The following is a 24785-nucleotide window of genomic DNA, read 5'->3' on the forward strand; positions in this document are numbered from 1 at the left end:
TGGAATTTTTGGTGGGTGTGGGGCATGGGAGGGTGGTCCACCGGCCATCAGATCTTAAGGGCAAGTTAGAAGAGGGCTTCTGATGGAGGCTCCACCCCCCCAACTCCACGCCCTCCCCACTCTGCCATCCATTGAGAGCCTTGCCTCCTTTGCTTAGGCAACACACTCTAGAATGGCCACCCTCAATCCCTCTTTCCTTTAAACTTTCCATTCTGGTCAAAACTTCCTCACCCAGGATTTCGGATGCAATCCTGAAATCTTCGTCATGGCTCAACTTCCGCTTTTCATTTCTCAGCCCTGTGTGAAACATATGGGTCTCCTTCCTGCATTCTGGGTGCTATTGCAATTTGTTGCTATACAACTGTGCCTGTTACAGTACTGATGTAATGTGGCGGTTTCCGTGAACATTAAATCATAGAATCCCTACAGTACAGAAGGAGGCCATTTGGCCCATCGAGTCTGCGCCGACCACAATCCCACCCGGGCCCTATTCCCATAACCCTCATTTACCCTGCTAATCCCCCTGACATTAGGGTCAATTTAGCATGGCCAATCAACCTAATCCGCATATCTTTGGACTGTGGGAGGAAACCGGAGCACCCGGAGGAAACCCACGCAGAGACGGGAAGAACATGCAGACTCTGCACAGACAGTGACCCAAGGCCAGAATTGAACCCGAGTCCCTGGCGCTGTGAGGCAGCAGCAGTGCTAACCACTGTGTCACCGTGCCACTCTCTTTGGGTGTTGTAGTCATCTTTGTATTGTTATCCAACTACAAATGGAATCCTGGCTTGCTTTACCATAATTTCTTCCTGCAGGAGAGTGTCTATAAGCTATTAATTGGTGTTGTCTGGTATGTACATGCATGATCTGGAACAATACTGCATTCTTTTGCTGTTTACAGTTAGCTGGCTTTTCAATGTGAGGAGGTTTCCCGTGTGCAGACTAGCCTGAGTGTGCGTTTCAAAGATTAGGGGTTGATTTAATTAAGGCGTTTGAGATGATTAAAGGATAGCGTGAAAGAAAGTATTTTCCCTAGCAGGGAGCGCAGTCAAAAAGCATTTCTTCACAGAGAGAGTGCGTGTGAAACTCTCCTGCCTAAAGAGCTGTTGAGATTGGATGCCACGTGAAATTTTAAAACTGAGATTGACTTCTTTTTCAGAGCAGGTTATTAAAGTATGTAGCGAAAATGTGAGCGAATAAAATTCGAGCACAGGTTAGCCATGGGTGGGGCAGGCTCGAGGGACCAAATGGCCTCCTCCTGTTCCGATGAAACCTTTGTTAGACAGCTTAGCAAAAAGAATTGTTCCCCCTTCCCCCTCCCAGCCCTTTCAGCCCCATTCCAAAGCCGCTGTGTTTAATGCTGCCAGCAGGTGCCAGGAGGTGGGCATTGTACCCACACGCACAGACTCATTTTAAGTCACCTTTCCTTTGTGTTATTTCTGTGCTCTGCTTTTCAGGAAAAGACACATTTGAAAACTGAGAGAGAGAAAGTAGAGAGGCTGCAAGAGGGTTACTCTGAGTTGAAGAACAAGCTTGCTAACTGCCCAGATTCCATGAGAAAATGTTTACAGGAACAGTTGGAGAGGGTCAGTAGATTACTGGTTCCTGAGTTTGTGTTTTACACCCATTTACTTTCCAGAAGTCAGCAGACTAATTCTGTGTCTTTGCAGTGTTACATGTCACGCCTACCACGTTCCATCCACTGTTAGTTATAATGTGTGTCAAACTCTCCCATCATTTCTGTCAGCGATCATTCAAAATCCTTCCTGGACATAATTCCACCTGCAACTTTATTCCCTCATTAAGTCAGATTAAACGGTTGAAAAACAATGCTTTAAACAGAATGCAGGGAACAATCCAACATTTGCCTGTTTATCAATAACGTGAGTGGGTGTATACACTTGCCTTTTGCTGCTTTGATGATTACTCTGCCGTGATGACCTCTGTATCTCTGCTGAAACTTGCTCTGTGATATGACCGTTCTGGCCAAAATTGTGTTGTTCAGTCTGAGCGTGTGCAGAGTATCAGTATCAACCAGAACCATCAGTGACACGCAGGAGCAGAACAGCTTTAATATGTAACTGGTTATTATTCCCAAAACTAATTGAAAAACAAAGGACAAATTTCAAAAATCTTCCTCAGGCAAAGTTTATCGTGGTGCAGACTGTTTTTCCTAAGACAATGCATCTGTGTGTGGAGATGGGGTGGTTTGGGGTGAAAGTGTACGTAGGGCTGTGTGTGTGGGGGCATGTATGAGGGTAGCGGTGGGGGTGTGTGGGGGGTATATATGAGGGTAGCGGTGAGGGTGTGGGGGTATATATGAGTGTAGCTGTGGAGATGTGTGTGGGGGGTATATATGAGTGTAGCTGTGGAGATGTGTGTGGGGGGTATATATGAATGTAGCTGTGGAGATGTGTGTGGGGGGTATATATGAGTGTAGCTGTGGAGATGTGTGTGGGGGGTATATATGAGTGTAGCTGTGGAGATGTGTGTGGGGGGTATATATGAATGTAGCTGTGGAGATGTGTGTGGGGGGTATATATGAGTGTAGCTGTGGAGATGTGTGTGGGGGGTATATATGAGGGTACCGGGGGGTGGGGGGGGGGGTTATGTATCAGGGTGGTGGTGTGCGTGTGTGGGGGTATGTATGCGGGTAGCTGTGGGGGTGTGGGTGTATATATGAGGGTGGGTGTGGGGGTATGTGTGAGTGTAGTTGTGGGGTGTGTGTGTGGGATATGTATGAGGGTAGCTGTGGGGGTTTGTATGAGAATGAGGGTAGCAGCGGCGGGGGGGTGGTGTATGTGAGGGATATGTATGACTGTAGGTGTGTGTGTGTGTGTGAGGGTAGTGGTGGGGGTTTGTGTGTGGGGTATGTATGAGGTTAGCTGTGAGGGTATGTATTTGGGGGTATGTCTGAGGGTAGCTGTGGGTGTGTGTCCATAGAGGGGAGAGAGAGAAAAGCAGTTTTATGGATTAGACACGTGTAGTTTGTTTGTGTAATCTCCTGCAACCTGAGATCTTTGCGCTCCTCCAACTCTGGCTTCCTGAACATCAGAAATTCCTTCACTCCACCGTTGGAGCCTTGCCTTCAGCTGGCAAGGTTCTAATCTCTGGAATTACCTCCCTAATCCTTTCTCTCCCTCTCCTTTTTCAAGTTGCTTCTTAAAATCCCCCTCTTTGGCCAAATTTAGCTATCCTAATATCTTCTTGTGTACCTTGGTGTCTAACCTTGTCTGCTACCATTCCTGTGAAGCACCTTGGGATGTTTTTGCTGTTTTCCAGGTGCTATATGAATGCAGGTTGTTCTGTTTTAGATCCCTCAGCTCTGGGAAACAGGCTGTTTCTGTCTCGTTCTGTGGGTTGCAGATGGTTTGGCGTCACATTGAATCTAAAACAGCTTCAGGATACACAATAGCACTCACATCTGATTTACCGTAGCTATTGAGGTTATTGGCTTTGTTGTATGGGATGTGTGGTGTGTGGGCTGGTGGAGATGTCACTCATTTGGAACTCATTTGGAATGCAGTGTGAAACTGGGTGAATCTCCTGTACCACAAGTTTTGACCACATTTCTGCACTCCAGTGGAGAGAGAGATTTTTCTAATGCATCTTTTTTTAACCGCCGTCACCATCAATTATTGCTGGTTTTTGGAGTTCCAGTAAATTCCCAGACTGCTGGAAAGTTTTTATAATTAAGAGTATTTCTTAGTGGCTTCGTTGGAATTGGTGTGTTTTATCCAAAAAGTCACTCATTTTGTGTGGTTATCGCGGGCTGTTCCTAATCCCAGGAACTCAGGAACATTCTTATCAAACAACAGGAACAGAGCAAGGACAGACTAGAGGCTGTAATTGCCACAAAGTGCTTATTCCCATCAGGAATCCGTTTTGTGTTCAGCCAATCATGTTATAATCATCAAAGCATAACGTCACTGCTGGTGATGAAGGAAATGCTGCAACCAATTTATGTACAGCAAGCTCCCACAAACACCGGAGAGAGAAATGAGCAGAACCTTTTTGTTTTCAGTCATACTGGTTGAGGGATGACTATCTTGAGGAGAACGCCCCTGTTCTCCTTCGAATGCTATCACCAAGTAATATCTCAGAAAGAGTGGTGACGACCAAGTGGACTAAGTAAAGAACTACTTATAAACAGGAATAACTGTATCCAGAGAGTGATAAAGATGCTACCTATTACTCCGACTCCAGTCTCCAGAATGCCGGGGTGAGCCCAAACTCAGCCTCAGGATTAACGCGCTTCAGCCTGATTGGCAGAATGGGTGAAATATACCCCTGAAACATCACCCCTTAAAGGGGTTCACTACCTTTAACATCCAGCTGAGAGTGGAGGTGGGGTCTCATCTGAAGGACAGTACTCCTGACAGTGCAGCACTCCCTCAGGCTAGATTCTTGGGCTCAAGTCTCTGGAGTGGGCCATGAATCTTCTGACTTGTGAGATGAGCCAAGGCATGGCTGGCGTGGAGTTATTTTAATGTTTCTCTATTTATCCTGCTCCGAAGGCGGGTTATCAGGTTCCCCCGAGCTCTTAGTTTTACTGCATTGCATTGTGGATATTACCTTCAGTACAAAGGATTCCTCAATGACGTTGGGTTACACTGGGTGGGGACCAAGACATCAAGAATCATTTCTTTGGGAGACTGATTCTCACCTCCCATCATCATTTATTTTGGCTGAATATTTTCTCCTCTATCTCCATCTCACTGGTATTGAGCTGGTGCTAACACCCTCTCCTGGTCCTGAATTCTAATAGGCTCTTGTTGATTCTTCTCTCTCCACTGTTATATGTTTCCTTGACCAATGCTGCCATTTCTTCCTTCCTTTCCTGTGCTTTTCTTTCCTGAATACTTTGAGACCAGGAATGTTAAATTTGCAATCCTCCACATGGGGACATAGAACCATTACAGCACAAGAGGCCATTTGGCCCATCAGGTTAATGCTGTTACTTGACAATCTGCTTACCTTTGTTCTGCCATTAACACATTCTGATGTCTTAATGTGTCACTTCAGCACCCTTCTCAGCCATGACCACCAACCTTTATCATTTGGTCTGTGACATCTTTGTCAATCTCTCCCTAGCCTCTATCCAGCTCCTACTGCTCTCCTCACCCCCCCCCCCCCCCCCCCCCCCCCAACCCCAGGTAAATTCTTCATCCACCTTGGGAATGTTGTTTCTTCTGGCACCAGGGAAGCAACGCAACATATGGAGTCAGTCAATGGTTTCAGAAATTCAAGTCTGTCCTCCTGATGATTGCATTCCATGCAACAATGACATTTCTAGGCTTTACACCGCAGCAATGTGCAGTCATTTGGCCTCACAGCGCCATGGATTTCCTCCACTGCAGGGTGTCTGTTTCATCTTGGGTACAGGGTCTAGATAGGATTTTGTCAGGACTTGCCTGTCACCCTAAGAAAGCTACTTTACTGTTATTTATTTTAAAAAGCCATTTTTGTTTATTTACAGATCTGTACAAATCTCAGTAACCCAGTGGTTAGCAGTGCTGCCTCACAGTGACCTGGGTTCAATTCAAGCCTTGGGTGACTGTATGGAGTTTGTATGTCCTCCCCATATTCGCTTGGGTTCCTCCGGGTGATCTGATTTCCTCCTACACTCCAAAGATGTGCAGGTTAGGTGGTTTGGCCATGGTAAATTGCTCCTTACTGTCCAAAGATGTGCAGGCTAGTTGGATTAGCCATGCTCATGTTCCACTTCAATCACTCAATCTTTGGGGCAGTATCAAGGAAAGATTGGCTGTTTCTGTTATGTGTCACATAGAATCATAGAAACCCTTCAGTGCAGAAAGAGGCCATCTGGCCCATCGAGTCTGCACTGACCACAATCCCACCCAGGCCCTACCCCCACAACCTTACACATTTACCTGCTAATCCCTCTAACCTACGCATCTCAGGACACTAAGGGGCAATTTTAGCATGGCCAATCAACCTAACCCGCACATCTTTGGACTGTGGGAGGAAACCAGAGCACCCGGAGGAAACCCACACAGAAATGAGGAGAATGTGCAAACTCTACACAGACAGTGACCCAAGCCGGGAATCGAACTCAGGTCCCTGGAGCTGTGAAGCAGCAGTGCTAACCACTGTGCTACCGTGCTACTGTGTCACCTGGTACACAGGCTGGTTTTCAGAATTTCTTTGCAAGTTACTGATAACACAGTCTTCTCCATTGGGTGAAGCCAGTGAGACCTGGTCCACTGATGGTGGCCTGGCAGTCCTGGGTTTCCTTGTATTGAGGAATGGGCCTGTGGAGCTGCACATGGCATTCAGGAAGAAGGATAAAAAGGCTGAGGCAGCAAAAGATAGTAATGTCTGTCATAGAACAATCCTGTTGTAATGGAGTGATCCCTATTGTAATGGAGTGATCCCTATTGTATTGGAGTGATCCCTCGCACAGTGGTTAACACTGCTGCCTCACAGCACCAGGGACCCAGGTTCGATTCCCGGCTTGGGTCACTATATGTGCGGAGTCTGCATGTTCTCCCCTTGTCTGCGTGTGTTTCCTCCGGGTGCTCTGGTTTCCTCCCACAGTCCGAAAGACATGCTGGTTAGGTGCATTGGCCATGCTAAATTCTCCCTCAGTGTGCCTGAACAGGCGCCGGAGTGTGGCGACTTGGGGATTTTAACAGTAACTTTATAGCAGTGTTAATGTAAGCCTACTTGTGACAATAATAAATTAACTATTGTAATGGAGCGATCCCTATTGCAATGGAGCGATGCCTATTGCAATGGAGCGATGCCTATTGCAATGGAGCGATGCCTATTGCAATGGAGCGATCCCTATTGTAATGGAGCGATCCCTATTGTAATGGAGTGATCCCTATTGTAATGGAGCGATCCCTATTGTAATGGAGCGATCCCTATTGTAATGGAGCGATGCCTATTGTAATGGAGCGATCCCTATTGTAATGGAGCGATGCCTATTGTAATGGAGCGATGCCTAATGTAATGAAGCAATATCTTTATTGTAATGGAGCTATCCTTTTTCTAATGGAGCGATTGTATTGTAATGGAGCAATCTTGTTGGAATGGGGCTATCATGTTTGCAGTGGTGTGATCGTATTGTAATGGAGCGATCCTGGTTGTGGTGATGCGACCCCAACTGCAGTTTACTGAGTATTTGATGGGGTTCTGTCTCTCCAGGATGGTGAACAGTTGGATTTGGAGGTGAAGCGATATGACGATTTGGAATTTCAGCAGCTGGAACAGCAGAGCCGGCTTGAAGAGGAGAAGGAAACTCTCTCCAAACAGCTCCTGGGTGAAATGGCTGAGTACCAACAGAGCATTACAACAAGGGAGGTGAGGATCACTGACTCTCATTATAGCAATAGAGTGTATGATTAGCAAATCCCTCAGGGCTCCACTGAATTGAAGCTTGTTATGTAAACCTTCCACACTATGATTTTAACCTCCAACCTACAGTGCCTCAACTGGCAGGAGCGGGTAATTACAGTGTTATACGGTAAAATCTGTTGTCTTTGGTGTGCAAGGATGTGGAGCAAATTGACAGCCTGTTTCACACCATACCGAATTGTTGGTTTCCAAACGGAAAGCTGGATCATTTGGAACCCGTCTCACACTGCAGGAAAGACCATTTTCAGCTTTGAATAGTTTCCATTGTGGATTCCATTTCAAATGGGGAGTGCAGACATGGACACAGCAATCAGAAAATTCGCAGCAATGTAGGGTTTTAACAAATCGCCATCAATGGATGGGTTATGTAGACAGATAATGATGCTAATATACATAAAAGCCAGCACTTCATTTGGGTGAGAATCGGGATGTTTCTCACCTACATCTTCATTGGCAGAGTTAGATCTGTTCTGAGAAACATTGGGTACAATGGGCTAGTCAACCACCCCCTACAGAAGTCACGAGTTTGAAACTCTCAATGATCACTTGTACCTACACACGTACAAAGCTAGCAACTGGAGTAGGCCACTCGGCCCGTTGAGCCTGCTCTGCCATTCAGTAAGGTCATTGATAGTAACCTCCTGCCAACACCCATAACCTTTCACCTGCTTGTTTATCAAGAATCTCTCCAATTCTGCCTTAAAAGTATTCAAAGACACTCCATCCGCTGCCTTTTGAGGGAGTTGCAAAGACTCTCGAGCCTCTGAGAGAAGACATTTCTCCACATCTCTGTATTAAATGGGTAACCACTTCTTTTTAAACGGTGACCCCCAGTTCTAGATTATCCCACAAGAGGAAACATCCTCTGCACATCCACTCTATCAAGACCCCTCAAGTGTAATTGAGTTTTTTAGAGCTTCTTATTGGAGGAACAGCGCGAGAGAGAGAAAGAGAGGTTCCTTATGAAAGCTGCTGGAACCATCTGGTTCATTCAGGTCCATCATGGGGAGGGACCCAATTTGGCTCCAAAACCATATAATGGATTTTTAATGCCCTCAGGGCAGGTAGGGATGGGTAATCAATGCCAACATCACACCAGCGATTACAAAGTGTAGTTGTGTTTTAACGTGGTGTGAGGGAAAGGTAGTATGAAAAGAAAGACATATCGTCAAAGCTTTTCATCTCATGCTCATCAGGACAAATTCAAGAATGCCAAATTTCAAACAATCGCAATTTATAATACAGGAGAAAGAGCTACTGATTGGTTGGCGAGTTGGCTCTGATTGGCCAAAGTGTTGCCATGTAGAAAACAACGGGCTAGAGAAATCTAGAAGCAGCACACATTCGTACGCAGGGACCCATTCACTCTAAACATCAGGAACCCTTATGCCTTTTTGAATTCCCCAGAAGCTGGAGGAGCCTATAGTTCCCCATTGCTTTCACCCTTTTTTCCCCATGGTATAAATTGTTGTGATGGTTTGAAATTTGACATTCTTGCATTTGTCCTGATGAGAGAAAAACCTTCAACAACATTCATATAAACCCTACAGTGCAGAAAGAGGCCATTTGGCCCATCGAGTCTGCACCGACCACAATCTCACCCAGGCCCTGCCCCCATATCCCTACACATTTACCCGCTAATCCCTCTAACCTACGCATCTCAGGACACTAAGGGGCAATTTTAGCATGGCCAATCAACCTAACCCGCACATCTTTGGACTGTGGGAGGAAACCGGAGCACCCGGAGGAAACCCACGCAGACACGGGGAGAATGTGCAAACTCCACACAGACAGTGACCTAAGCCGGGAATTGAACCCAGGTCCCTGGAGCTGTGAAGCAGCAGTGCTAACCACTGTGCTACCGTGCTGCCCCGTGCTTCCCTTTTCAAGAAAATTCCAGTGCTGGATTACCAAGAGGACAACATTGCATGTTTTTAAGCTTAGTTTTTTTTGTCACTTATTTACTTACTAATAAGCTTTTAAATCTGAACTCAATGCTGAATGGGCTGCTGTTGATGATTGTTCTCATGGGGCCTTTGCTTTCCTTTGACAGAAAAGAATCACGTCATTGGGAAATCAGGCTGGTCAGATTGAACAACAGACTGAGCTGGAGCGACAACATTTCAGCAAAGAGAAGAACAGCTTACTCGCCATGCTGCAGCGAGTGAGTGTTGTAAACAAAGCAGCTGGCTCCTCTTCTGAAATACTCTGTATCTTCCTGAGAAAAGCAAGGGATACATGCTAAGCGATCCCAACATGGGCACTTTTATTGAGCCTGTTCCCCATTGCGTGACAGTCCAAGGGGAATGATGTTCGCAAGGCAAAGACATTGAGGTTGGGGAAGAAAAGCCCATGGAAATGAAAGGAGGGTCCAGAGGAGGTGAAAATAGTTTTAAAAACAAAGGGTAAAACATGGACAATCTGGCCTTTGACCCAGAAAAGTGGGGGAAGGAAAGCAGGGTTGAATTTCATTAGAACCCTGATTGCTGAATACTGTCCATTAGTTTTTCCTGGGAATAGGCTGATTGTGGAACTAGCTCCAGGGTTAATTTTCTGACTCACTCTCCCCTCAATAACAGAAGCATTATTTCAGTTGGTTTCAACACTGGATCGTTTTAATTTTGTGATCTTCATTGTTCTTGAAGTTTGGCAGTCCAATCTGTAAAGACCTTGGCAATGTAAGGCAGCTCCTTGGTTAAATATAGGAAAACCCGCAGTTACCAATCATGGCATTACATAGGGTATGCAGCACGGAGGCAGACTATTGGTCTCCTCTGGTACTATACCTTTTGAGAAAGAGTTATTAAATATGTGTAATACTGCCTCAGCCATATCTTTAGAACAATTTGTGTCAAGGGGTATGGGGAGATTGCTGGAGTATGGTGTTGAGGTAGAGGATCAGCCATGATATTGAATGACAGAGTAGGCATGAAGGATTAATTGGCCTCCTCTTCCTATTACATTTCTATGTTTCGATCAATGTTGTCAATTCTCCATTTGGCTGTGGAGAGTTGAGTTTTTGGTGTGGTCAGATAGACTCAAATCAATGATGTTATCTCACACACAAGGTGATCTCTGATGTTATGATCCTCGCCCTTTCACCTCTGCAATCATCACTGCTGTGACCCTTGCCCTGTTACCTAGAACAACAAAGAACAATAAAGCACAGGAACAGGCCCTTCGGCCCTCCAAGCCCGTGCCGCTCCCTGGTCCAAACTAGACCATTATTTTGTATCCCTCCATTCCCACTCCGTTCATATGGCTATCTAGATAAGTCTTAAACGTTCCCAGTGTGTCCGCCTCCACCACCCTGCCTGGCAGCGCATTCCAGGCCCCCACCACCCTCTGTGTAAAATATGTCCTTCTGATATCTGTGTTAAACCTCCCCCCCTTCACCTTGAACCCATGACCCCTCGTGAACGTCACCACCGACCTGGGAAAAAGCTTCCCACCGTTCACCCTATCTATGCCTTTCATAATTTTATACACCTCTATTAAGTCTCCCCTCATCCTCCGTCTTTCCAGGGAGAACAACCCCAGTTTACCCAATCTCTCCTCATAACTAAGACCCTCCATACCAGGCAACATCCTGGTAAACCTCCTCTGTACTCTCTCCAAAGCCTCCACATCCTTCTGGTAGTGTGGCGACCAGAACTGGACGCAGTATTCCAAATGCGGCCGAACCAACGTTCTATACATCTGCAACATCAGACCCCAACTTTTATACTCTATGCCCCGTCCTATAAAGGCAAGCATGCCATATGCCTTCTTCACCACCTTCTCCACCTGTGACGTCACCTTCAAGGATCTGTGGACTTGCACACCCAGGTCCCTCTGCCTATCTACACCCTTTATGGTTCTGCCATTTATCGTATAGCTCCTCCCTACATTATTTCTACCAAAATGCATCACTTCGCATTGAACTCCACCTGCCACTTCTTTGCCCAAATTTCCAGCCTATCTATATCCTTCTGTAGCTTCTGACAATGTTCCTCACTATCTGCAAGTCCTGCCAATTTTGTGTCGTCCGCAAACTTACTGATCACCCCAGTTACACCTTCTTCCAGATCGTTTATCTCTGCGATCCCCTGCACTAGATCTTTGCCCTTTCACTTCTACAATCTCCTGCACTCTGACCCTTGCCCTTTCAGCTTTTCTCAGTTTAATAAGGAAACATGAATAGTGTCATGAGTGGAGTATAAATAGCAGACTGACATAGTTTTCCTGATGATTGAGAGCGGCAATACCTCTTTGTATAAATAGCAGATTGAGCCAGTTCCCACAGCATGCACATAGCATTGTTGAAAGTTGCTAATTACCTTTAGCTGTCTCCGTGATGTTGGCTGTGATTACTCTGGAATGCTCCATTCAAATACTGGTGGTCAGTGATTGGATTCCCAGCATTGGACGAGAGGCTCTGTTTGCCAAATCTCAGCTCCTGCTTTCAGCAGGGTACTATTGCATGGAGAGTCAACAGGAGTCTCAGGTTACAGGATGAGCTCTTAGTTTCCCACAGTGGCATGAAAACACCGGCTGTGCAGGGCCCCAAACATTCTTCCTGGAGATAAAAACAAAATACTGCGGATGCTGGAATCTGAAACATAAACGGAAAATGCTGGAAAATCTCAGCAGGTCTGACAGCATCTGTGGAGAGAGAACAGATGTGGAGAAGACTGGAGGATAGCAAATGTTGTCCCCTTGTTCAAGAAGGGGAGTAGGGACAACCCTGGTAATTATAGACCGGTGAGCCTTACTTCTGTTGTGGGCAAAGTATTGGAAAGGATTAGAAGAGATAGAATTTATAATCACCTAGAAAGGAATAATTTGATTAGGGATAGTCAGCACGGTTTTGTGAAGGGTAGGTCGTACCTCACAAAGCTTATTGAGTTCTTTGAGAAGGTGACCAAAGAGGTGGATGAGGGTAAAGCGGTTGATGTGGTGTATATGGATTTTAGCAAAGCGTTTGATAAGGTTCCCCATGATAAGCTTTTGCAAAAAATACGGACACATGGGATTGAGGGTGATTTAGTGGTTTGGATCAGGAATTGGCTAGCTGTAAGAAAACAAAGGGTGGTGGTTAATGGGAAATATTCATCCTGGTGTTCAGTTACTAGTGGTGTACCGCAAGGATCTGTTTTGGGGCCACTGCTGTTTGTCATTTTTATTAATGATCTGGATGAGGGCGTGGGAGGATGGATTAGTAAATTTGCGGATGACACTTAAGTCGGTGGAGTTGTAGACAGCGCGGAGGGAAGTGGCAGGTTACAGAGGGACATAGATAAGCTGCAGAGCTGGGCTGAGAGGTGGCAAATGGAGTTTAATGCGGAAAAGTGTGAGGTGATTCACTTTGGAAGGAGTAACAGGGCTAATGGTAAGATACTTGGTAGTGTGGATGAACAGAGGGATCTGGGTGTCCATGTGCATAGATCCCTGAAAGTTGGCACCCAGGTTGATAGGGTTGTTAAGAAGGTGTACGGTGTGTTAGCTTTTATTGGTAGAGGGATTGAGTTTTGGAGCCAGGAGGTCATGCTGCAACTGTACAAAACTCTGGTGCGGCCGCATTTGGAGTATTGCGTACATTTCTGGTCGCCGTATTATAGGAAAGATGTGGAAGTGTTGGAAAGGGTGCAGAGGAGATTTACCAGGATGTTGCCTGGTATGGTGGGAAAATCGTATGAGGAAAGGCTGAGGGGCTTGAGGTTGTTTTCGTTAGAGAGAAGAGGGTTAAGAGCTGACTTAATAGAGGCATACAAGATGATCAGAGGATTAGATAGGGTGGACAGTGAGAGCCTTTTTCCTCGGATGGTGATGGCTAGCACGAGGGGACATAGGTTTAAATTGAGGGGTGAGAGATATAGGACAGATGTTAGAGGTAGGTTCTTTACTCAGAGAGTAGTAAGGGCGTGGAATGCCCTGCCTGCAGCAGTAGTGGATTCGTCAACATTAAGAGCATTCAAATGGTTATTGGATAAACATATGGATGATATTGGAATAGTGTAGATTAGAGGGGCTTTAGATTGGTTCCACTGGTCGGCGCAACATCAAGGGCCGAAGGGCCTGTGCTGCGCTGTAATGTTCTATGCCGGCGTTGGACTGGGGTAAACACAGTAAGAAGTCTCACAACACCAGGTTAAAGTCCAACAAGTTTATTTGGTAGCAAAAGCCACGAGCTTTCGGAGCGCTGCCCCTTTGTCAGGTAAGTGGGAGTTCTGTTCACAAACAGGACATATAAAGACACAAACTCAATTTACAAAATAATGGTTGGAACGCGAGTCTTTACAGGTAATCAAGTCTTAAAGGTACAGACAATGTGAGTGGAGAGAGCGTTAAGCACAGGTTAAAGAGATGTGTATTGTCTCCAGACAGGACAGTTAGTGAGATTTTGTAAGCCCAGGCAAGTCGTGGGGGTGACAGATAGTGTGACATGAACCCAAGATCCCGGTTGAGGCCGTCCTCATGTGTGCGGAATTTGGCTATCAGTCTCTGCTCAGAGACTCTGCGTTGTCGTGTGTCGGGAAGGCCGCCTTGGAGAATGCTTACCCGAAGATCAGAGGCCGAATGCCCGTGACCGCTGAAGTGTTCCCCAACAGGAAGTGAACACTCTTGCCTTGTGATTGTCGAGCGGTGTTCATTCATCCGTTGTTGTAGTGTCTATATGGTCTCCCCAATGTACCATGCCTCGGGACATCCTTTCCTGCAGCGTATCAGGTAGACAATGTTGGCCGAGTCGCAAGAGTATGTACCATGTACCTGGTGGATGGTGGTCTCACGTGAGATGATGGCATCTGTGTCGATGATCTGGCACATCTTGCAGAGGTTGCTGTGGCAGGGTTGTGTGGTGTCGTGGTCACTGTTCTCCTGAAGGCTGGGTAGTTTGCTGTGGACAATGGTCTGTTTGAGGTTGTGCGGTTGTTTGAAGGCAAGACGTGGGGGCGTGGGGATGGCCTTGGCGAGATGTTCGTCTTCATCAATGACATGTTGAAGGCCCTGGAGAAGATGTCGTAGCTTCTCCGCTCCGGGGAAGTACTGGATGACGAAGGGTACTCTGTCCACCGTGTCCCGTGTTTGTCTTCTGAGGAGATCGGTGTGGTTTTTCGCTGTGGCGCGTCGGAACTGTCGATCGATGAGTCGAGCGCCATATCCTGTTCTTATGAGGGCATCTTTCAGCATCTGGAGGTGTCTGTTGTGATCCTCCTCATCTGAGCAGATCCTGTGTATACGGAGGGCTTGTCCGTAGGGGATGGCTTCTTTAACGTGTTTAGGGTGGAAGCTGGAGAAGTGGAGCATCGTGAGGTTATCCGTGGGCTTGCGGTACAGTGAGGTGCTGAGGTGACCGTCCTTGATGGAGATGCGTGTGTCCAAGAATGCAACCGACAATCACTGAAAAAACTATATGATGACATCAACAAGTTCCATCCCACCATCAGACTCACCATGGACTACTCTCCGGAATCTGCAAGACGTGCCGGATCATCGACACGGATGCCATCATCTCACGTGAGAACACCATCCACCAGGTACACGGTACATACTCTTGCAACTCGGCCAAAATTGTCTACCTGATACGCTGCAGGAAAGGATGTCCCGAGACATGGTACATTGGGGAGACCATGCAGACGCTACGATGAGTGAACACCGCTCGACAATCACCAGGCAAGAGTGTTCTCTTCCTGTTGGGGAACACTTCAGCGGTCACGGGCATTCGGCCTCTGATCTTTGGGTAAGCGTTCTCCAAGGTGGCCTTCACGGCACACGACAACGCAGAGTCGCTGAGCAGAGACTGATATCCAAGTTCCGCACACATGAGGACGGCCTCAACCGGGATCTTGGGTTCATGTCACACTATCTGTAACCCCCTTGACTTGCCTGAGCTTGCAAAATCTCACTAACTGTCCTGGCTGGAGACAATACACATCTCTTTAACCTGTGCTTAACACTCTCTCCACTCACATTGTCTGTACCTTTAAGACTTGATTACCTGTAAAGACTTGCATTCCAACCATTATTCTGTAAATTGAGTTTGTGTCTTTATATGCCCTGTTTGTGAACAGAACTCCCACTTACCTGACAAAGGGACAGCGCTCCGAAAGCTAGTGGCTTTTGCTACCAAATAAACTTTAACCTGGTGTTTTGAGACTTACTGAGAGAGAACAGAACCAGTGTTTCGAGTCTGGGTGACTATATGTTAGAGCTACCTCCAGACTCAAAACTTTGGCTCTATTCTCCCTCCTCAGATGCTGTCAGACTTGCCGGGATGTTCCACATTTTCTATTTGTTTCATTCTTCCGGGGAGAATAACAGCAAATCTTTCAACAAGTAGGCACCAGCAAGAACAAATTGTCTAAACTTGTCTTTCATAGAAATCATAGAAACCCTACAGTGCAGAAGGAGGCCATTCGGCCCATCGAGTCTGCACCGACCACAATCCCACCCAGGCCCTACCCCCACATATTTTACCCGCTAATCCCTCTAACCTACACATCCCAGGACTCTAAAGGGCAATTTTTTAACCTGGCCAATCAACCTAACCCGCACATCTTTGGACTGTGGGAGGAAACCGGAGCAGCCGGAGGAAACCTACGCAGACACGAGGAGAATGTGCAAACTCCACACAGACAGTGACCCAAGCCGGGAATCGAACCCGGGACCCTGGAGCTGTGAAGCAGCAGTGCTAACCACTGTGCTACCGTGCCGCCCTTTCTTGTACTTTGAGTCTGGAAGATTAAAGGGGTGATCTCATAAGAGTTTTTTTGGTGGGGGAGACTCGGGGAGAAACTATTTGCTCTGGTGGGGGAACAATCTCAAAATGAGGTCCTGCCATTTTGGATGTTATCAGGAATCACGATGGGTAGAAGAATTCTGGAACATTATGGCAGTTTGGATCTTTCCAACCTGAGAGGGATAGATTTTCCTGTTGTTTGTAACGGCTATCGGGGAAACGAAACCAAGTCAGAAGTATATGTCAACTGGGATCTGTTTGAATAATCGTACAGTCTGGAGGGGCTGAATGACCCCTTCCTGTTCCAATGTTACAGCTTCTCTCAAACAGGTGCAGCGAGGGTCAATCTCCCCCCTGTTAAGTGGGAAGGGTTTGCACGTTCTCCCCGTGTCTGCATGGGTTTCCTCCGGGTGCTCCGGTTTCCTCCCACACTCCTCCAAAGATATGCGGGTTGGGTGGATTGGTCAATGCTAAATTGACGCTTAGTGTCCCAAGATGTGATGGATAGGTGGATTAGCCATGGGAAATATGCGAGGGGGCGGGGATATGGGCCTGGGTAAGATCCTCTTTCGGACGGTCAGTGTAGACTCAACGGGTCAAATGACCTCTTTCTGCACTGTGGTGATTCTATGCTTAAATACTGCTTTAGGCAACGTAAATCAGCTGAAACTAAATCAAAAACTATTTCTTTTCCCCCCTCAGGAGAAAGAGAATTTGATGAGTTTGGAGAAGATGTATTATGACAGTACCGGTGGGGCAGGTCTCCCCATTAATCCCAACATATTTAAGGAGGTAATTATATCCTTTCAACCTCATATACTGTACTTTAAATGGTACTCTTCTACCCACTTAGCCTGCCCAGATATTTGCGTGGAGAGTGTAAAACCAGCTACCTCGATTGATTTAGAAACATTCCTGACATCCAGCAAGCATTGCTGAATTCCTGCCACACTGAGAGGAAACTCAGCACTGGTAACGTGGAGCTCCCCGTAAAGCTTCTCACTCACTCAATGATCGGTTTGGAGGTGTACGCTTGTAGGAGCACAAGCCGGGAATACAGACCATTTCCAACGACTCGAGTTGCCCCTAACTCGATGTAGCGGACCTGAACCTCCATCCCCGACCCGCACCCTGCTCAGGACGTCTGCGATTGCTCACAGTTTGCCAGTTGGGTGAGGTCTGGTCATTCTTGTTCAATGTGTAAATTGCCAGAGATTCCGTGGAAGGCATAATAATCCCATTCCTGCGGTTAAAGGTGAAGCAATCTTTTGGTTTTAAAACTCTGCCTGTTGGCACATAAGGTCCATCAAAGCTGCACTGCGAGGGATTAATATTTATAAAGAAAGTGTGATGGGACGGACTAAAATTGTACCTTTTAGTTTTAGAAGGGGCTAGATTAATTTTAAACTGGAGTTAGTTTCGGCAGTGGGATGAGGAGGTAATAGGAGCAGCTGCCTCACCCCTTGTCAGGCAGCTGTGACAGGATTGGGTGCGACACAGGGTAAAACCAGTGTCAGATTTTACTATTGGTTGAAATCATTAGAGAACGCTATTGGATGCGATGTAAATCTGACCCTTTACCCCTCTCCCCATTCCCTTTCCACTAAATTAAAATTTACTACTTCAAAGTTTATCCTGGAAAATAGTCACGCTCAATTGCCTAGGGAAACAAAGGGGGGGGGGGGGGGGGGGGTGTGGTGGTGGGGGCAGGGAGGGGGTGCGGTTGCCATGGAGATGAGCCCACTGGAACTACGGCCGAAGAAGGCTTTCCTCAGAAAATGCAGTGACCAATTGCAGCAAATACTCCTGGAGATAAGGCAGGTGTCTGCCATTGTTTTGCCACGTAGTCACCTACTTTCAATACTTACAGTACAATTCAGCTCCCTCCAGCCCTCACTGTCCTGTTTAACTATCAAATCTGTGCAGCAACTTCCTCTCCTCTGATGCTGCTGTTCACTGTACTTTTTCTTCTTTTAACCTTTCTCTCTCTGCTCCTTCACCTCTTCCCTTTCAGGACTATGTGACTGTCAACCAGATTAATCAGTTGTACAACAGCTCAAAGACCAGTTGTCCCCCTGATTCTGTTCCCATTTCGCCTGAGGCAGTCGCTGAAGCTCCCAGCCCCCAACAGGTAACTGCAGCTCATCACCGTGGGGCAAGACCTGGCCTTGGCAAATTGCCAGATGACTGGTAAAGAGAGCGGAAACAGGGTCATCTCAGCACCAGAAAGGGTTAGAAATCTAACAGGCCATTGCTTGGGGTCTTGTGTTTGGGTGCCTTGGTATCTACTTGAAATGAAATCTGGCCTTAATTATTTTGATGTGAAAAGGAGCCTCCCCCTCCAATCCCTCCATCATTCCCATTTCACATCCAGGCTCCGGCCTGAACTCATTTGCCCCAGTCAAGGCTTACCTGGTACTTTTGGTGCAGAGAAGCCTAACTGATGGTTCATAAAGGGTTGGTTGAAGGCCCTCCAAATGTGGAGCTGGAAGGAGGAGGAGCTATGCTCCCAGAAGAAGAAAATCCTTATTTCCCAGTTTTCCTGTTTATTTCTGGGTCCAGTCTATCTGCACTTTTGCCCTTCCTGTGTGTCCAGCTCATTTCCTGCTCTTGGACTCTGGGCCTTATTGTGGGCTGGAATTGGTAAAGCCCCTGGATAGCCCTGTGACAGGGGCCTGATTTATTTGGATGAGGCCTGCAGTATAGTGAGGCCTGGCCATTCCCCTTCCACATGGCACCCGAAATGCGAACCGTTTGTGTGGCATTTCAATCCCTCCCCCTCCATCCCCGCTCCCAGCGTCCGGCAGGCTAGCTGTGTCACATTGGCACTCGATAGGCACTCCAGCTAACAGGGGTCAATGCACTTTGGTGTCGTCAGCTGGATTGTTCTGGAATGTTTCTGCAGGCCCTGCCATCATTGCCCTGTTGAATCCAGCATCTACTGGCTAGAGGATGAGAGAACCTGCCTCCATTTGTGATGGGATGGGCTGCAGCCTCTCCTGCCCCCACAGGGATTTACAGGGTCATTACTCTGGCTGTTCTGGTTTCAGCCCCCACCCCTGCCTCAGCCTGCCCATGTCAGCCTCCACCACCACGCCCCAGGCTGAGGTATTTGCCATCTCTGAGCTAACTCACAGTCTCCTATTCGAAGCCACTAAACGGGCAGTGTTGATTGACACCCAATTCCTCTGTCCTGAGTTTGTCTTAATTGCTTTTGTTGGTTTAGCAAGCAGAGCCATCGCCTCCCCGACTCGGATGTGAACCCCCTCCTCAACTGTCCTCTCGCCCTGTGCCCAGACCACCTGCGGTGCACTGGCCTGACGAAGTGGCACCTTGTGTAGATTCTGCTGCTTCTCCTGCTCTATCTCCTGCTCTGCCTTCACCACCTCCACTTCCTGCTAAAAAACATAGCAGACGCAATCAGGTATTGTCTCCGTGTGTCTCCTTCTGCTATCTCTGTGTGAAGCCCCCTTATCTGTGAGCTTGGTGTGACTAACATTTAAAACAGAGTAAATGGTCCTCTTACAGGGGTTATTTATATAAGCCTCCTGAATACAAATCTGCTGTCTTCTAATGCCAATGTGAAAATACATTAATGTTCTCCCCCTCCCCCTCTCTTCCCCCACTTCTCTCTCCCCCTCCTTCACTCTCTCCCCCCCTCAGCCTCTCTCTCTCCCCCTCCCCCTCCCTCACCCTCTCTCTCTCCCCCTCCCTCACCCTCTCTCTTTCTCTCCCCTCCCTCTCTCTCTCCTCCCTCTCTCCCTCGCTTTCTCTCTCTCCCCCTCCCTCTCTATCTTTCTCTCTCCCCCTCCCACTCACTCTTTCTCTCTCTCAACCCACCCCCTCGCTCTCCCCTCCCCCCTCCCTCTCTCTCTCCCCCTCTCTCCCCCTCCCTCGCTCGCTCCCCCTCCCTCGCTTGCTCCCACTCCCTCCCTCGCTCTCTCCCCCTCCCTCGCTTGCTCCCCCCCTCGCTCTCTCCCCCTCCCTCGCTCGCTCGCCCTCCCTCGCTTGCTCCCACTCCCTCCCTCGCTCTCTCCCCCTCCCTCGCTCTCTCCCCCTCCCTCGCTTGCTCCCACTCCCCCCCTCGCTGTCTCCCCCTCCCTCGCTCTCTCCCCCTCCCTCGCTTGCTCCCACTCCCTCCCTCGCTCTCTCCCCCTCCCTCGCTCTCTCCCCCTCCCTCGCTTGCTCCCACTCCCCCCTCGCTCTCGCCCCCTCCCTCGCTCTCTCCCCCTCCCTCGCTCTCTCCCCCTCCCTCGCTCTCTCCCCCTCCCTCGCTCTCTCCCCCTCCCTCGCTCTCTCCCCCTCCCTCGCTCTCTCCCCCTCCCTCGCTCTCTCCCCCTCCCTCGCTCTCGCCCCCTCCCTCGCTCTCGCCCCCTCCCTCACTCTCTCCCCCTCCCTCGCTCTCTCCCCCTCCCTCTCTCTCTCCCCCTCCCTCTCCCCCTCCCTCTCTCTCTCCCCCTCCCTCTCTCTCTCCCCCTCCCTCTCTCTCTCCCCCTCCTCTCTCTCGCCCCCTCCTCGCTCTCGCCCCCTCCCTCGCTCTCGCCCCCTCCCTCGCTCTCGCCCCCTCCCTCGCTCTCGCCCCCTCCCTCGCTCTCGCCCCCTCCCTCGCTCTCGCCCCCTCCCTCGCTCTCGCCCCCTCCCTCGCTCTCGCCCCCTCCCTCGCTCTCGCCCCCTCCCTCGCTCTCGCCCCCTCCCTCGCTCTCGCCCCCTCCCTCGCTCTCGCCCCCTCCCTCGCTCTCGCCCCCTCCCTCGCTCTCGCCCCCTCCCTCGCTCTCGCCCCCTCCCTCGCTCTCGCCCCCTCCCTCGCTCTCGCCCCCTCCCTCGCTCTCGCCCCCTCCCTCGCTCTCGCCCCCTCCCTCGCACCCTCCCTTGCGCCCTCCCTCGTGCACTCTCGCGCCCCCCCTCGCACCCTCCCTCGTGCCCTTTCTTGCGCCCTCCCACGTGCACTCTCGCGCCCTCCCTCGCGCACTCTCGCGCCCTCTCTCACGCCCTCCCTCACGCCATGTCTCGCACCCTTTCTGGCGCCCTCTCTGACGCCCTCTCTGACGCCCTCTCTCACGCTTTCACGCCCTCTCTCACGCTCTCGTGCCCTCCCTCGCACCCCCCCCTCGCGCCCTCTCTCTCGCGCCCTCCCTCGCACCCTCCCTCGTGCCCTCCCTCGCGCCCTCCCTCGCGCCCTCCCTCGCGCCCTCCCTCGCGCCCTCCCTCGCGCCCTCTCTCGTGCTCTCTCTCGCGCCCTCCCTCATGCCCTCTCTCGCACCCTACTCGCGCCCTCACTCGTGCCCTCTCTCGCACCCTCCCTCACGCCCTCTCTCGCTCCTCTCTTGCGCCCTCTCTCGCGCCCTCTCTCGCACACCCTCCCTCACGCCCTCTCTCGTGCCCTCTCTCGCGCCCTACTCACGCCCTCTCTCGCGCCCTCTCACACTCTCCCTCGCGCCCTCTCTCGCGCCCTCTCTCGCGCTCTCGCGCCCTACTCACGCCCTCTCTCGCGCCCTCTCTCGCGCCCTCTCTCGTGCCCTCTCTCGTGCCCTCTCTCGCGCCCTATCTCGTGCCCTCTCTCGTGCCCTCTCTCGCGCCCTCTCTCGCGCCCTCTCTCGCGCCCTCTCTCGTGCCCTCTCTCGCGCCCTCTCTCGCGCCCTCTCTCGCGCTCTCTCTCGCACCCTATCTCGCGCTCTCGCACCCTCTCTCGCACCCTATCTCGCGCTCTCGCACCCTCTCTCGCACCCTATCTCGCGCTCTCGCACCCTCTCTCGCGCTCTCGCACCCTCCCTCACGCCCTCTCTCGCACCCTCTCTCGCACCCTCTCTTGCGCCCTCTCTCGCACCCTCCCTCACGCCCTCTCTCGCGCTCTCCCTCGTGCCCTCTCTTGCACCCTCCCTCACACCCTCCCTTGCGCCCTCCCTCGCGCCCTCCCTCGCGCCCTCTCTCGCGCCCTCTCTCGCGCCCTCCCTCGCGCCCTCCCTCGCGCCCTCTCTCGCGCCCTCCCTCGCGCCCTCCCTCGCGCCCTCCCTCGCGCCCTCCCCCGCGCCCTCCCCCGCGCCCTCCCCCGCGCCCTCCCCCGCGCCCTCCCTCGCGCCCTCCCTCGCGCCCTCCCTCGCGCCCTCCCCCGCGCCCTCCCCCGCACTCTCCCCCGCGCCCTCCCTCGCGCCCTCCCTCGCGCCCTCCCTCGCGCCCTCCCCTGCGCCCTCCCCCGCGCCCTCCCCCGCGCCCTCCCCCGCGCCCTCCCTCGCGCCCTCCCTCGCGCCCTCCCTCGCGCCCTCCCCCGCGCCCTCCCCCGCGCCCTCCCTCGCGCCCTCCCTCGCGCCCTCCCTCGCGCCCTCCCTCGCGCCCTCCCTCGCGCCCTCCCCCGCGCCCTCCCCCGCGCCCTCCCTCGCGCCCTCTCACGCGCCCTCCCTCGCGCCCTCCCTCGCGCCCTCCCCCGCGCCCTCTCACGCGCCCTCCCTCGCGCCCTCTCACGCGCCCTCCCTCGCGCCCTCCCTCGCGCCCTCCCCCGCGCCCTCTCACGCGCCCTCCCTCGCGCCCTCCCTCGCGCCCTCCCCCGCGCCCTCCCTCGCGCCCTCCCTCGCGCCCTCCCTCGCGCCCTCCCCCGCGCCCTCCCCCGCGCCCTCCCCCGCGCCCTCCCCCGCGCCCTCCCCCGCGCCCTCCCTCGCGCCCTCCCTCGCGCCCTCCCTCGCGCCCTCCCTCGCGCCCTCCCCCGCGCCCTCCCCCGCGCCCTCCCTCGCGCCCTCTCACGCGCCCTCCCTCGCGCCCTCCCTCGCGCCCTCCCTCGCGCCCTCTCACGCATTCTCTTTCTCTCCGGAACAGTGTGTCTTATAGAATTCTCTGTAGTTTTCTGCAGCTTAACTCTAAGTCTGCACTAACCATTAGAACTATTTACACATAGTAAAGGGTATGAGCTGGGAGCTACCTCCATGTTTAGGTTGATACATATCTCTGCTCAACACCACACTGACCCCGGGTCTGGGTCACATCACTGTGTGGACACTACTGACCTCCTTCCCACATTATTCCTGTATGTACCATATCTTTATACTACACCTGCCTCCCGCAAGTTAAAAGTTATCAGTCTCATGCATTTTACATTATTTCTGTATTATGACTATGATTTTATTATCATTACAACAGTCTCACTGCCCCTTTAGTCTGTGAATTTGCAAGGTAAGGTGGGCCAGAGGCTGTGCAGCTCTTCCATATCTCGTTCGCTGTTCTGCCAGAGGAATGGTTGGTTCTGTTCATTCTGTCTCTTCCTGTTGGTCTGAAGATGGACTGGGATCTGTGTATCTTTCCTCCTCTGCTATTTCTTCATGTTGAACCTCGCTTAGTGGCTCTGGCTGCTGCGTTGACCAGTGGTTGCTGCTGATCTAACTCTTTTAATGTGGGACAGACAAACATTGTGCTCATCTCCATATCACGTGTGCGTGCGTGCGCGCGCAGTTTCAGTGCCCTCGGAGGTTGTGGGTGAGTGTTCCTGTGGAGAGGAGAAGGTTCAGTGGTACGCAGGACTCTGCTTTTTTGTTGTCGATGGCGGGAGGCTCCTTCCAGCTTCCTGCACCCCTTGTGGTTTGCAGCATGCTGGCTGGAGGCAGCAGTGTGTGTGCACAGTGGTTGGTGTGACCAGCTTTACTGGGCCATAGGTCGAGGCTTCTCAGGCTGCTGACCAGTTCCACTGGAGGTATCGTGGTCGATCGGACCACTGAGGGGGTTTCCGGGGCCTTCGATAAGATTGGACAAAGTTGTTCCACAAAGAGAATTCAGAATTCAGAACAGAAGTCCCAGCCGGAATACTCTTTATGTATTTGAGTATTTGACACTGTGCCATTCTGTTTGACTAATGACAGTTGTTGTCTTGACATCTTTTGCCATCTGGAGGGGATCCAGCACTTGGCAGGAATCCCTGTTCAGGAGAGAGAGAGAGGATAAAAGCAAATTACTGCGGATGCTGGAATCTGAAACCAAAAGAGAAAATGCTGGAAAGTCTCAGCAAGTCTGGCAGCATCTGTAAGGAGAGAAAAGAGCTGACGTTTCGAGTCTAGATGACTGTTTGTCAAAGCTAAAAAGCATAGAAAGCGGGATATATTTATACTGCAGGGTGAGCGAATGAAAGATGAGTCATAGCCACAAAAACAAGGGGAAAGGCTGCTAATGGCAGTTCACAGAGAGAATAAAAGGGTGAATGGTCAAACGGCAGAGAAGCTGAAATCAGAGGGTAAACTGTGAAAGATGAAGATGTGTGGGGGGGGAGGAATGGGTGAGAGAGAGGCAAAATTGAGAATAGGGGGGAAAGGGGAAGCAAAGGGGGTGAAAAAGTAAGGAAAGGGGGATGAAATAGGAGGAAAGAGTGGGGGGGAAGAAAAATAAGGAAAGACAATAAAAAAATAAAAGGTAGGGAACTGTTAAAAATTTAATTAAATGAAAACATAGGGGTCGAGATGGGGTAGAGTTAATCATCTGAAGTTGTTGAATTCAATGTCGAGAAGGCTGTAAAGTGCCTAGCTGGAAGATGAGATGCTGATCCTCCAGTTTGCGTTGAGCTTCACTGGAACATTGCAGCAGGCCAAGGACAGACATGTGGGTATGGGAGCAGGATCGTGTGTTAAAATGGCAAGCACCGGGAAGGTCAGGGTCCTGATTGCGCACAGACCGATGGTGCTCAGCAAAGCGACCACCCAGTCTACACTTG

General features: G+C 50.5%; 1 protein-coding gene across 1 annotated transcript in view; it reads left to right on the forward strand.

Annotated features, from left to right (window-relative positions):
* The window catches only part of LOC144506253 (pleckstrin homology-like domain family B member 2), a 193067-nt gene extending 174768 nt beyond the window's left edge, over window positions 1-18299 (forward strand). Inside the window, exons 11-15 of the mRNA XM_078232114.1 lie at window positions 1461-1589; window positions 7177-7332; window positions 9440-9550; window positions 16808-16897; window positions 18120-18299. Of these exons, the coding sequence (XP_078088240.1) occupies window positions 1461-1589; window positions 7177-7332; window positions 9440-9550; window positions 16808-16897; window positions 18120-18299 (666 nt within the window). The remainder of the gene's footprint in view (window positions 1-1460; window positions 1590-7176; window positions 7333-9439; window positions 9551-16807; window positions 16898-18119) is intronic.
* Window positions 18300-24785: the final 6486 nt, after the last annotated feature.

The sequence above is a fragment of the Mustelus asterias genome, chromosome 17 (assembly GCF_964213995.1).
Source record: "Mustelus asterias chromosome 17, sMusAst1.hap1.1, whole genome shotgun sequence".
Lineage (NCBI taxonomy): Eukaryota > Metazoa > Chordata > Chondrichthyes > Carcharhiniformes > Triakidae > Mustelus > Mustelus asterias.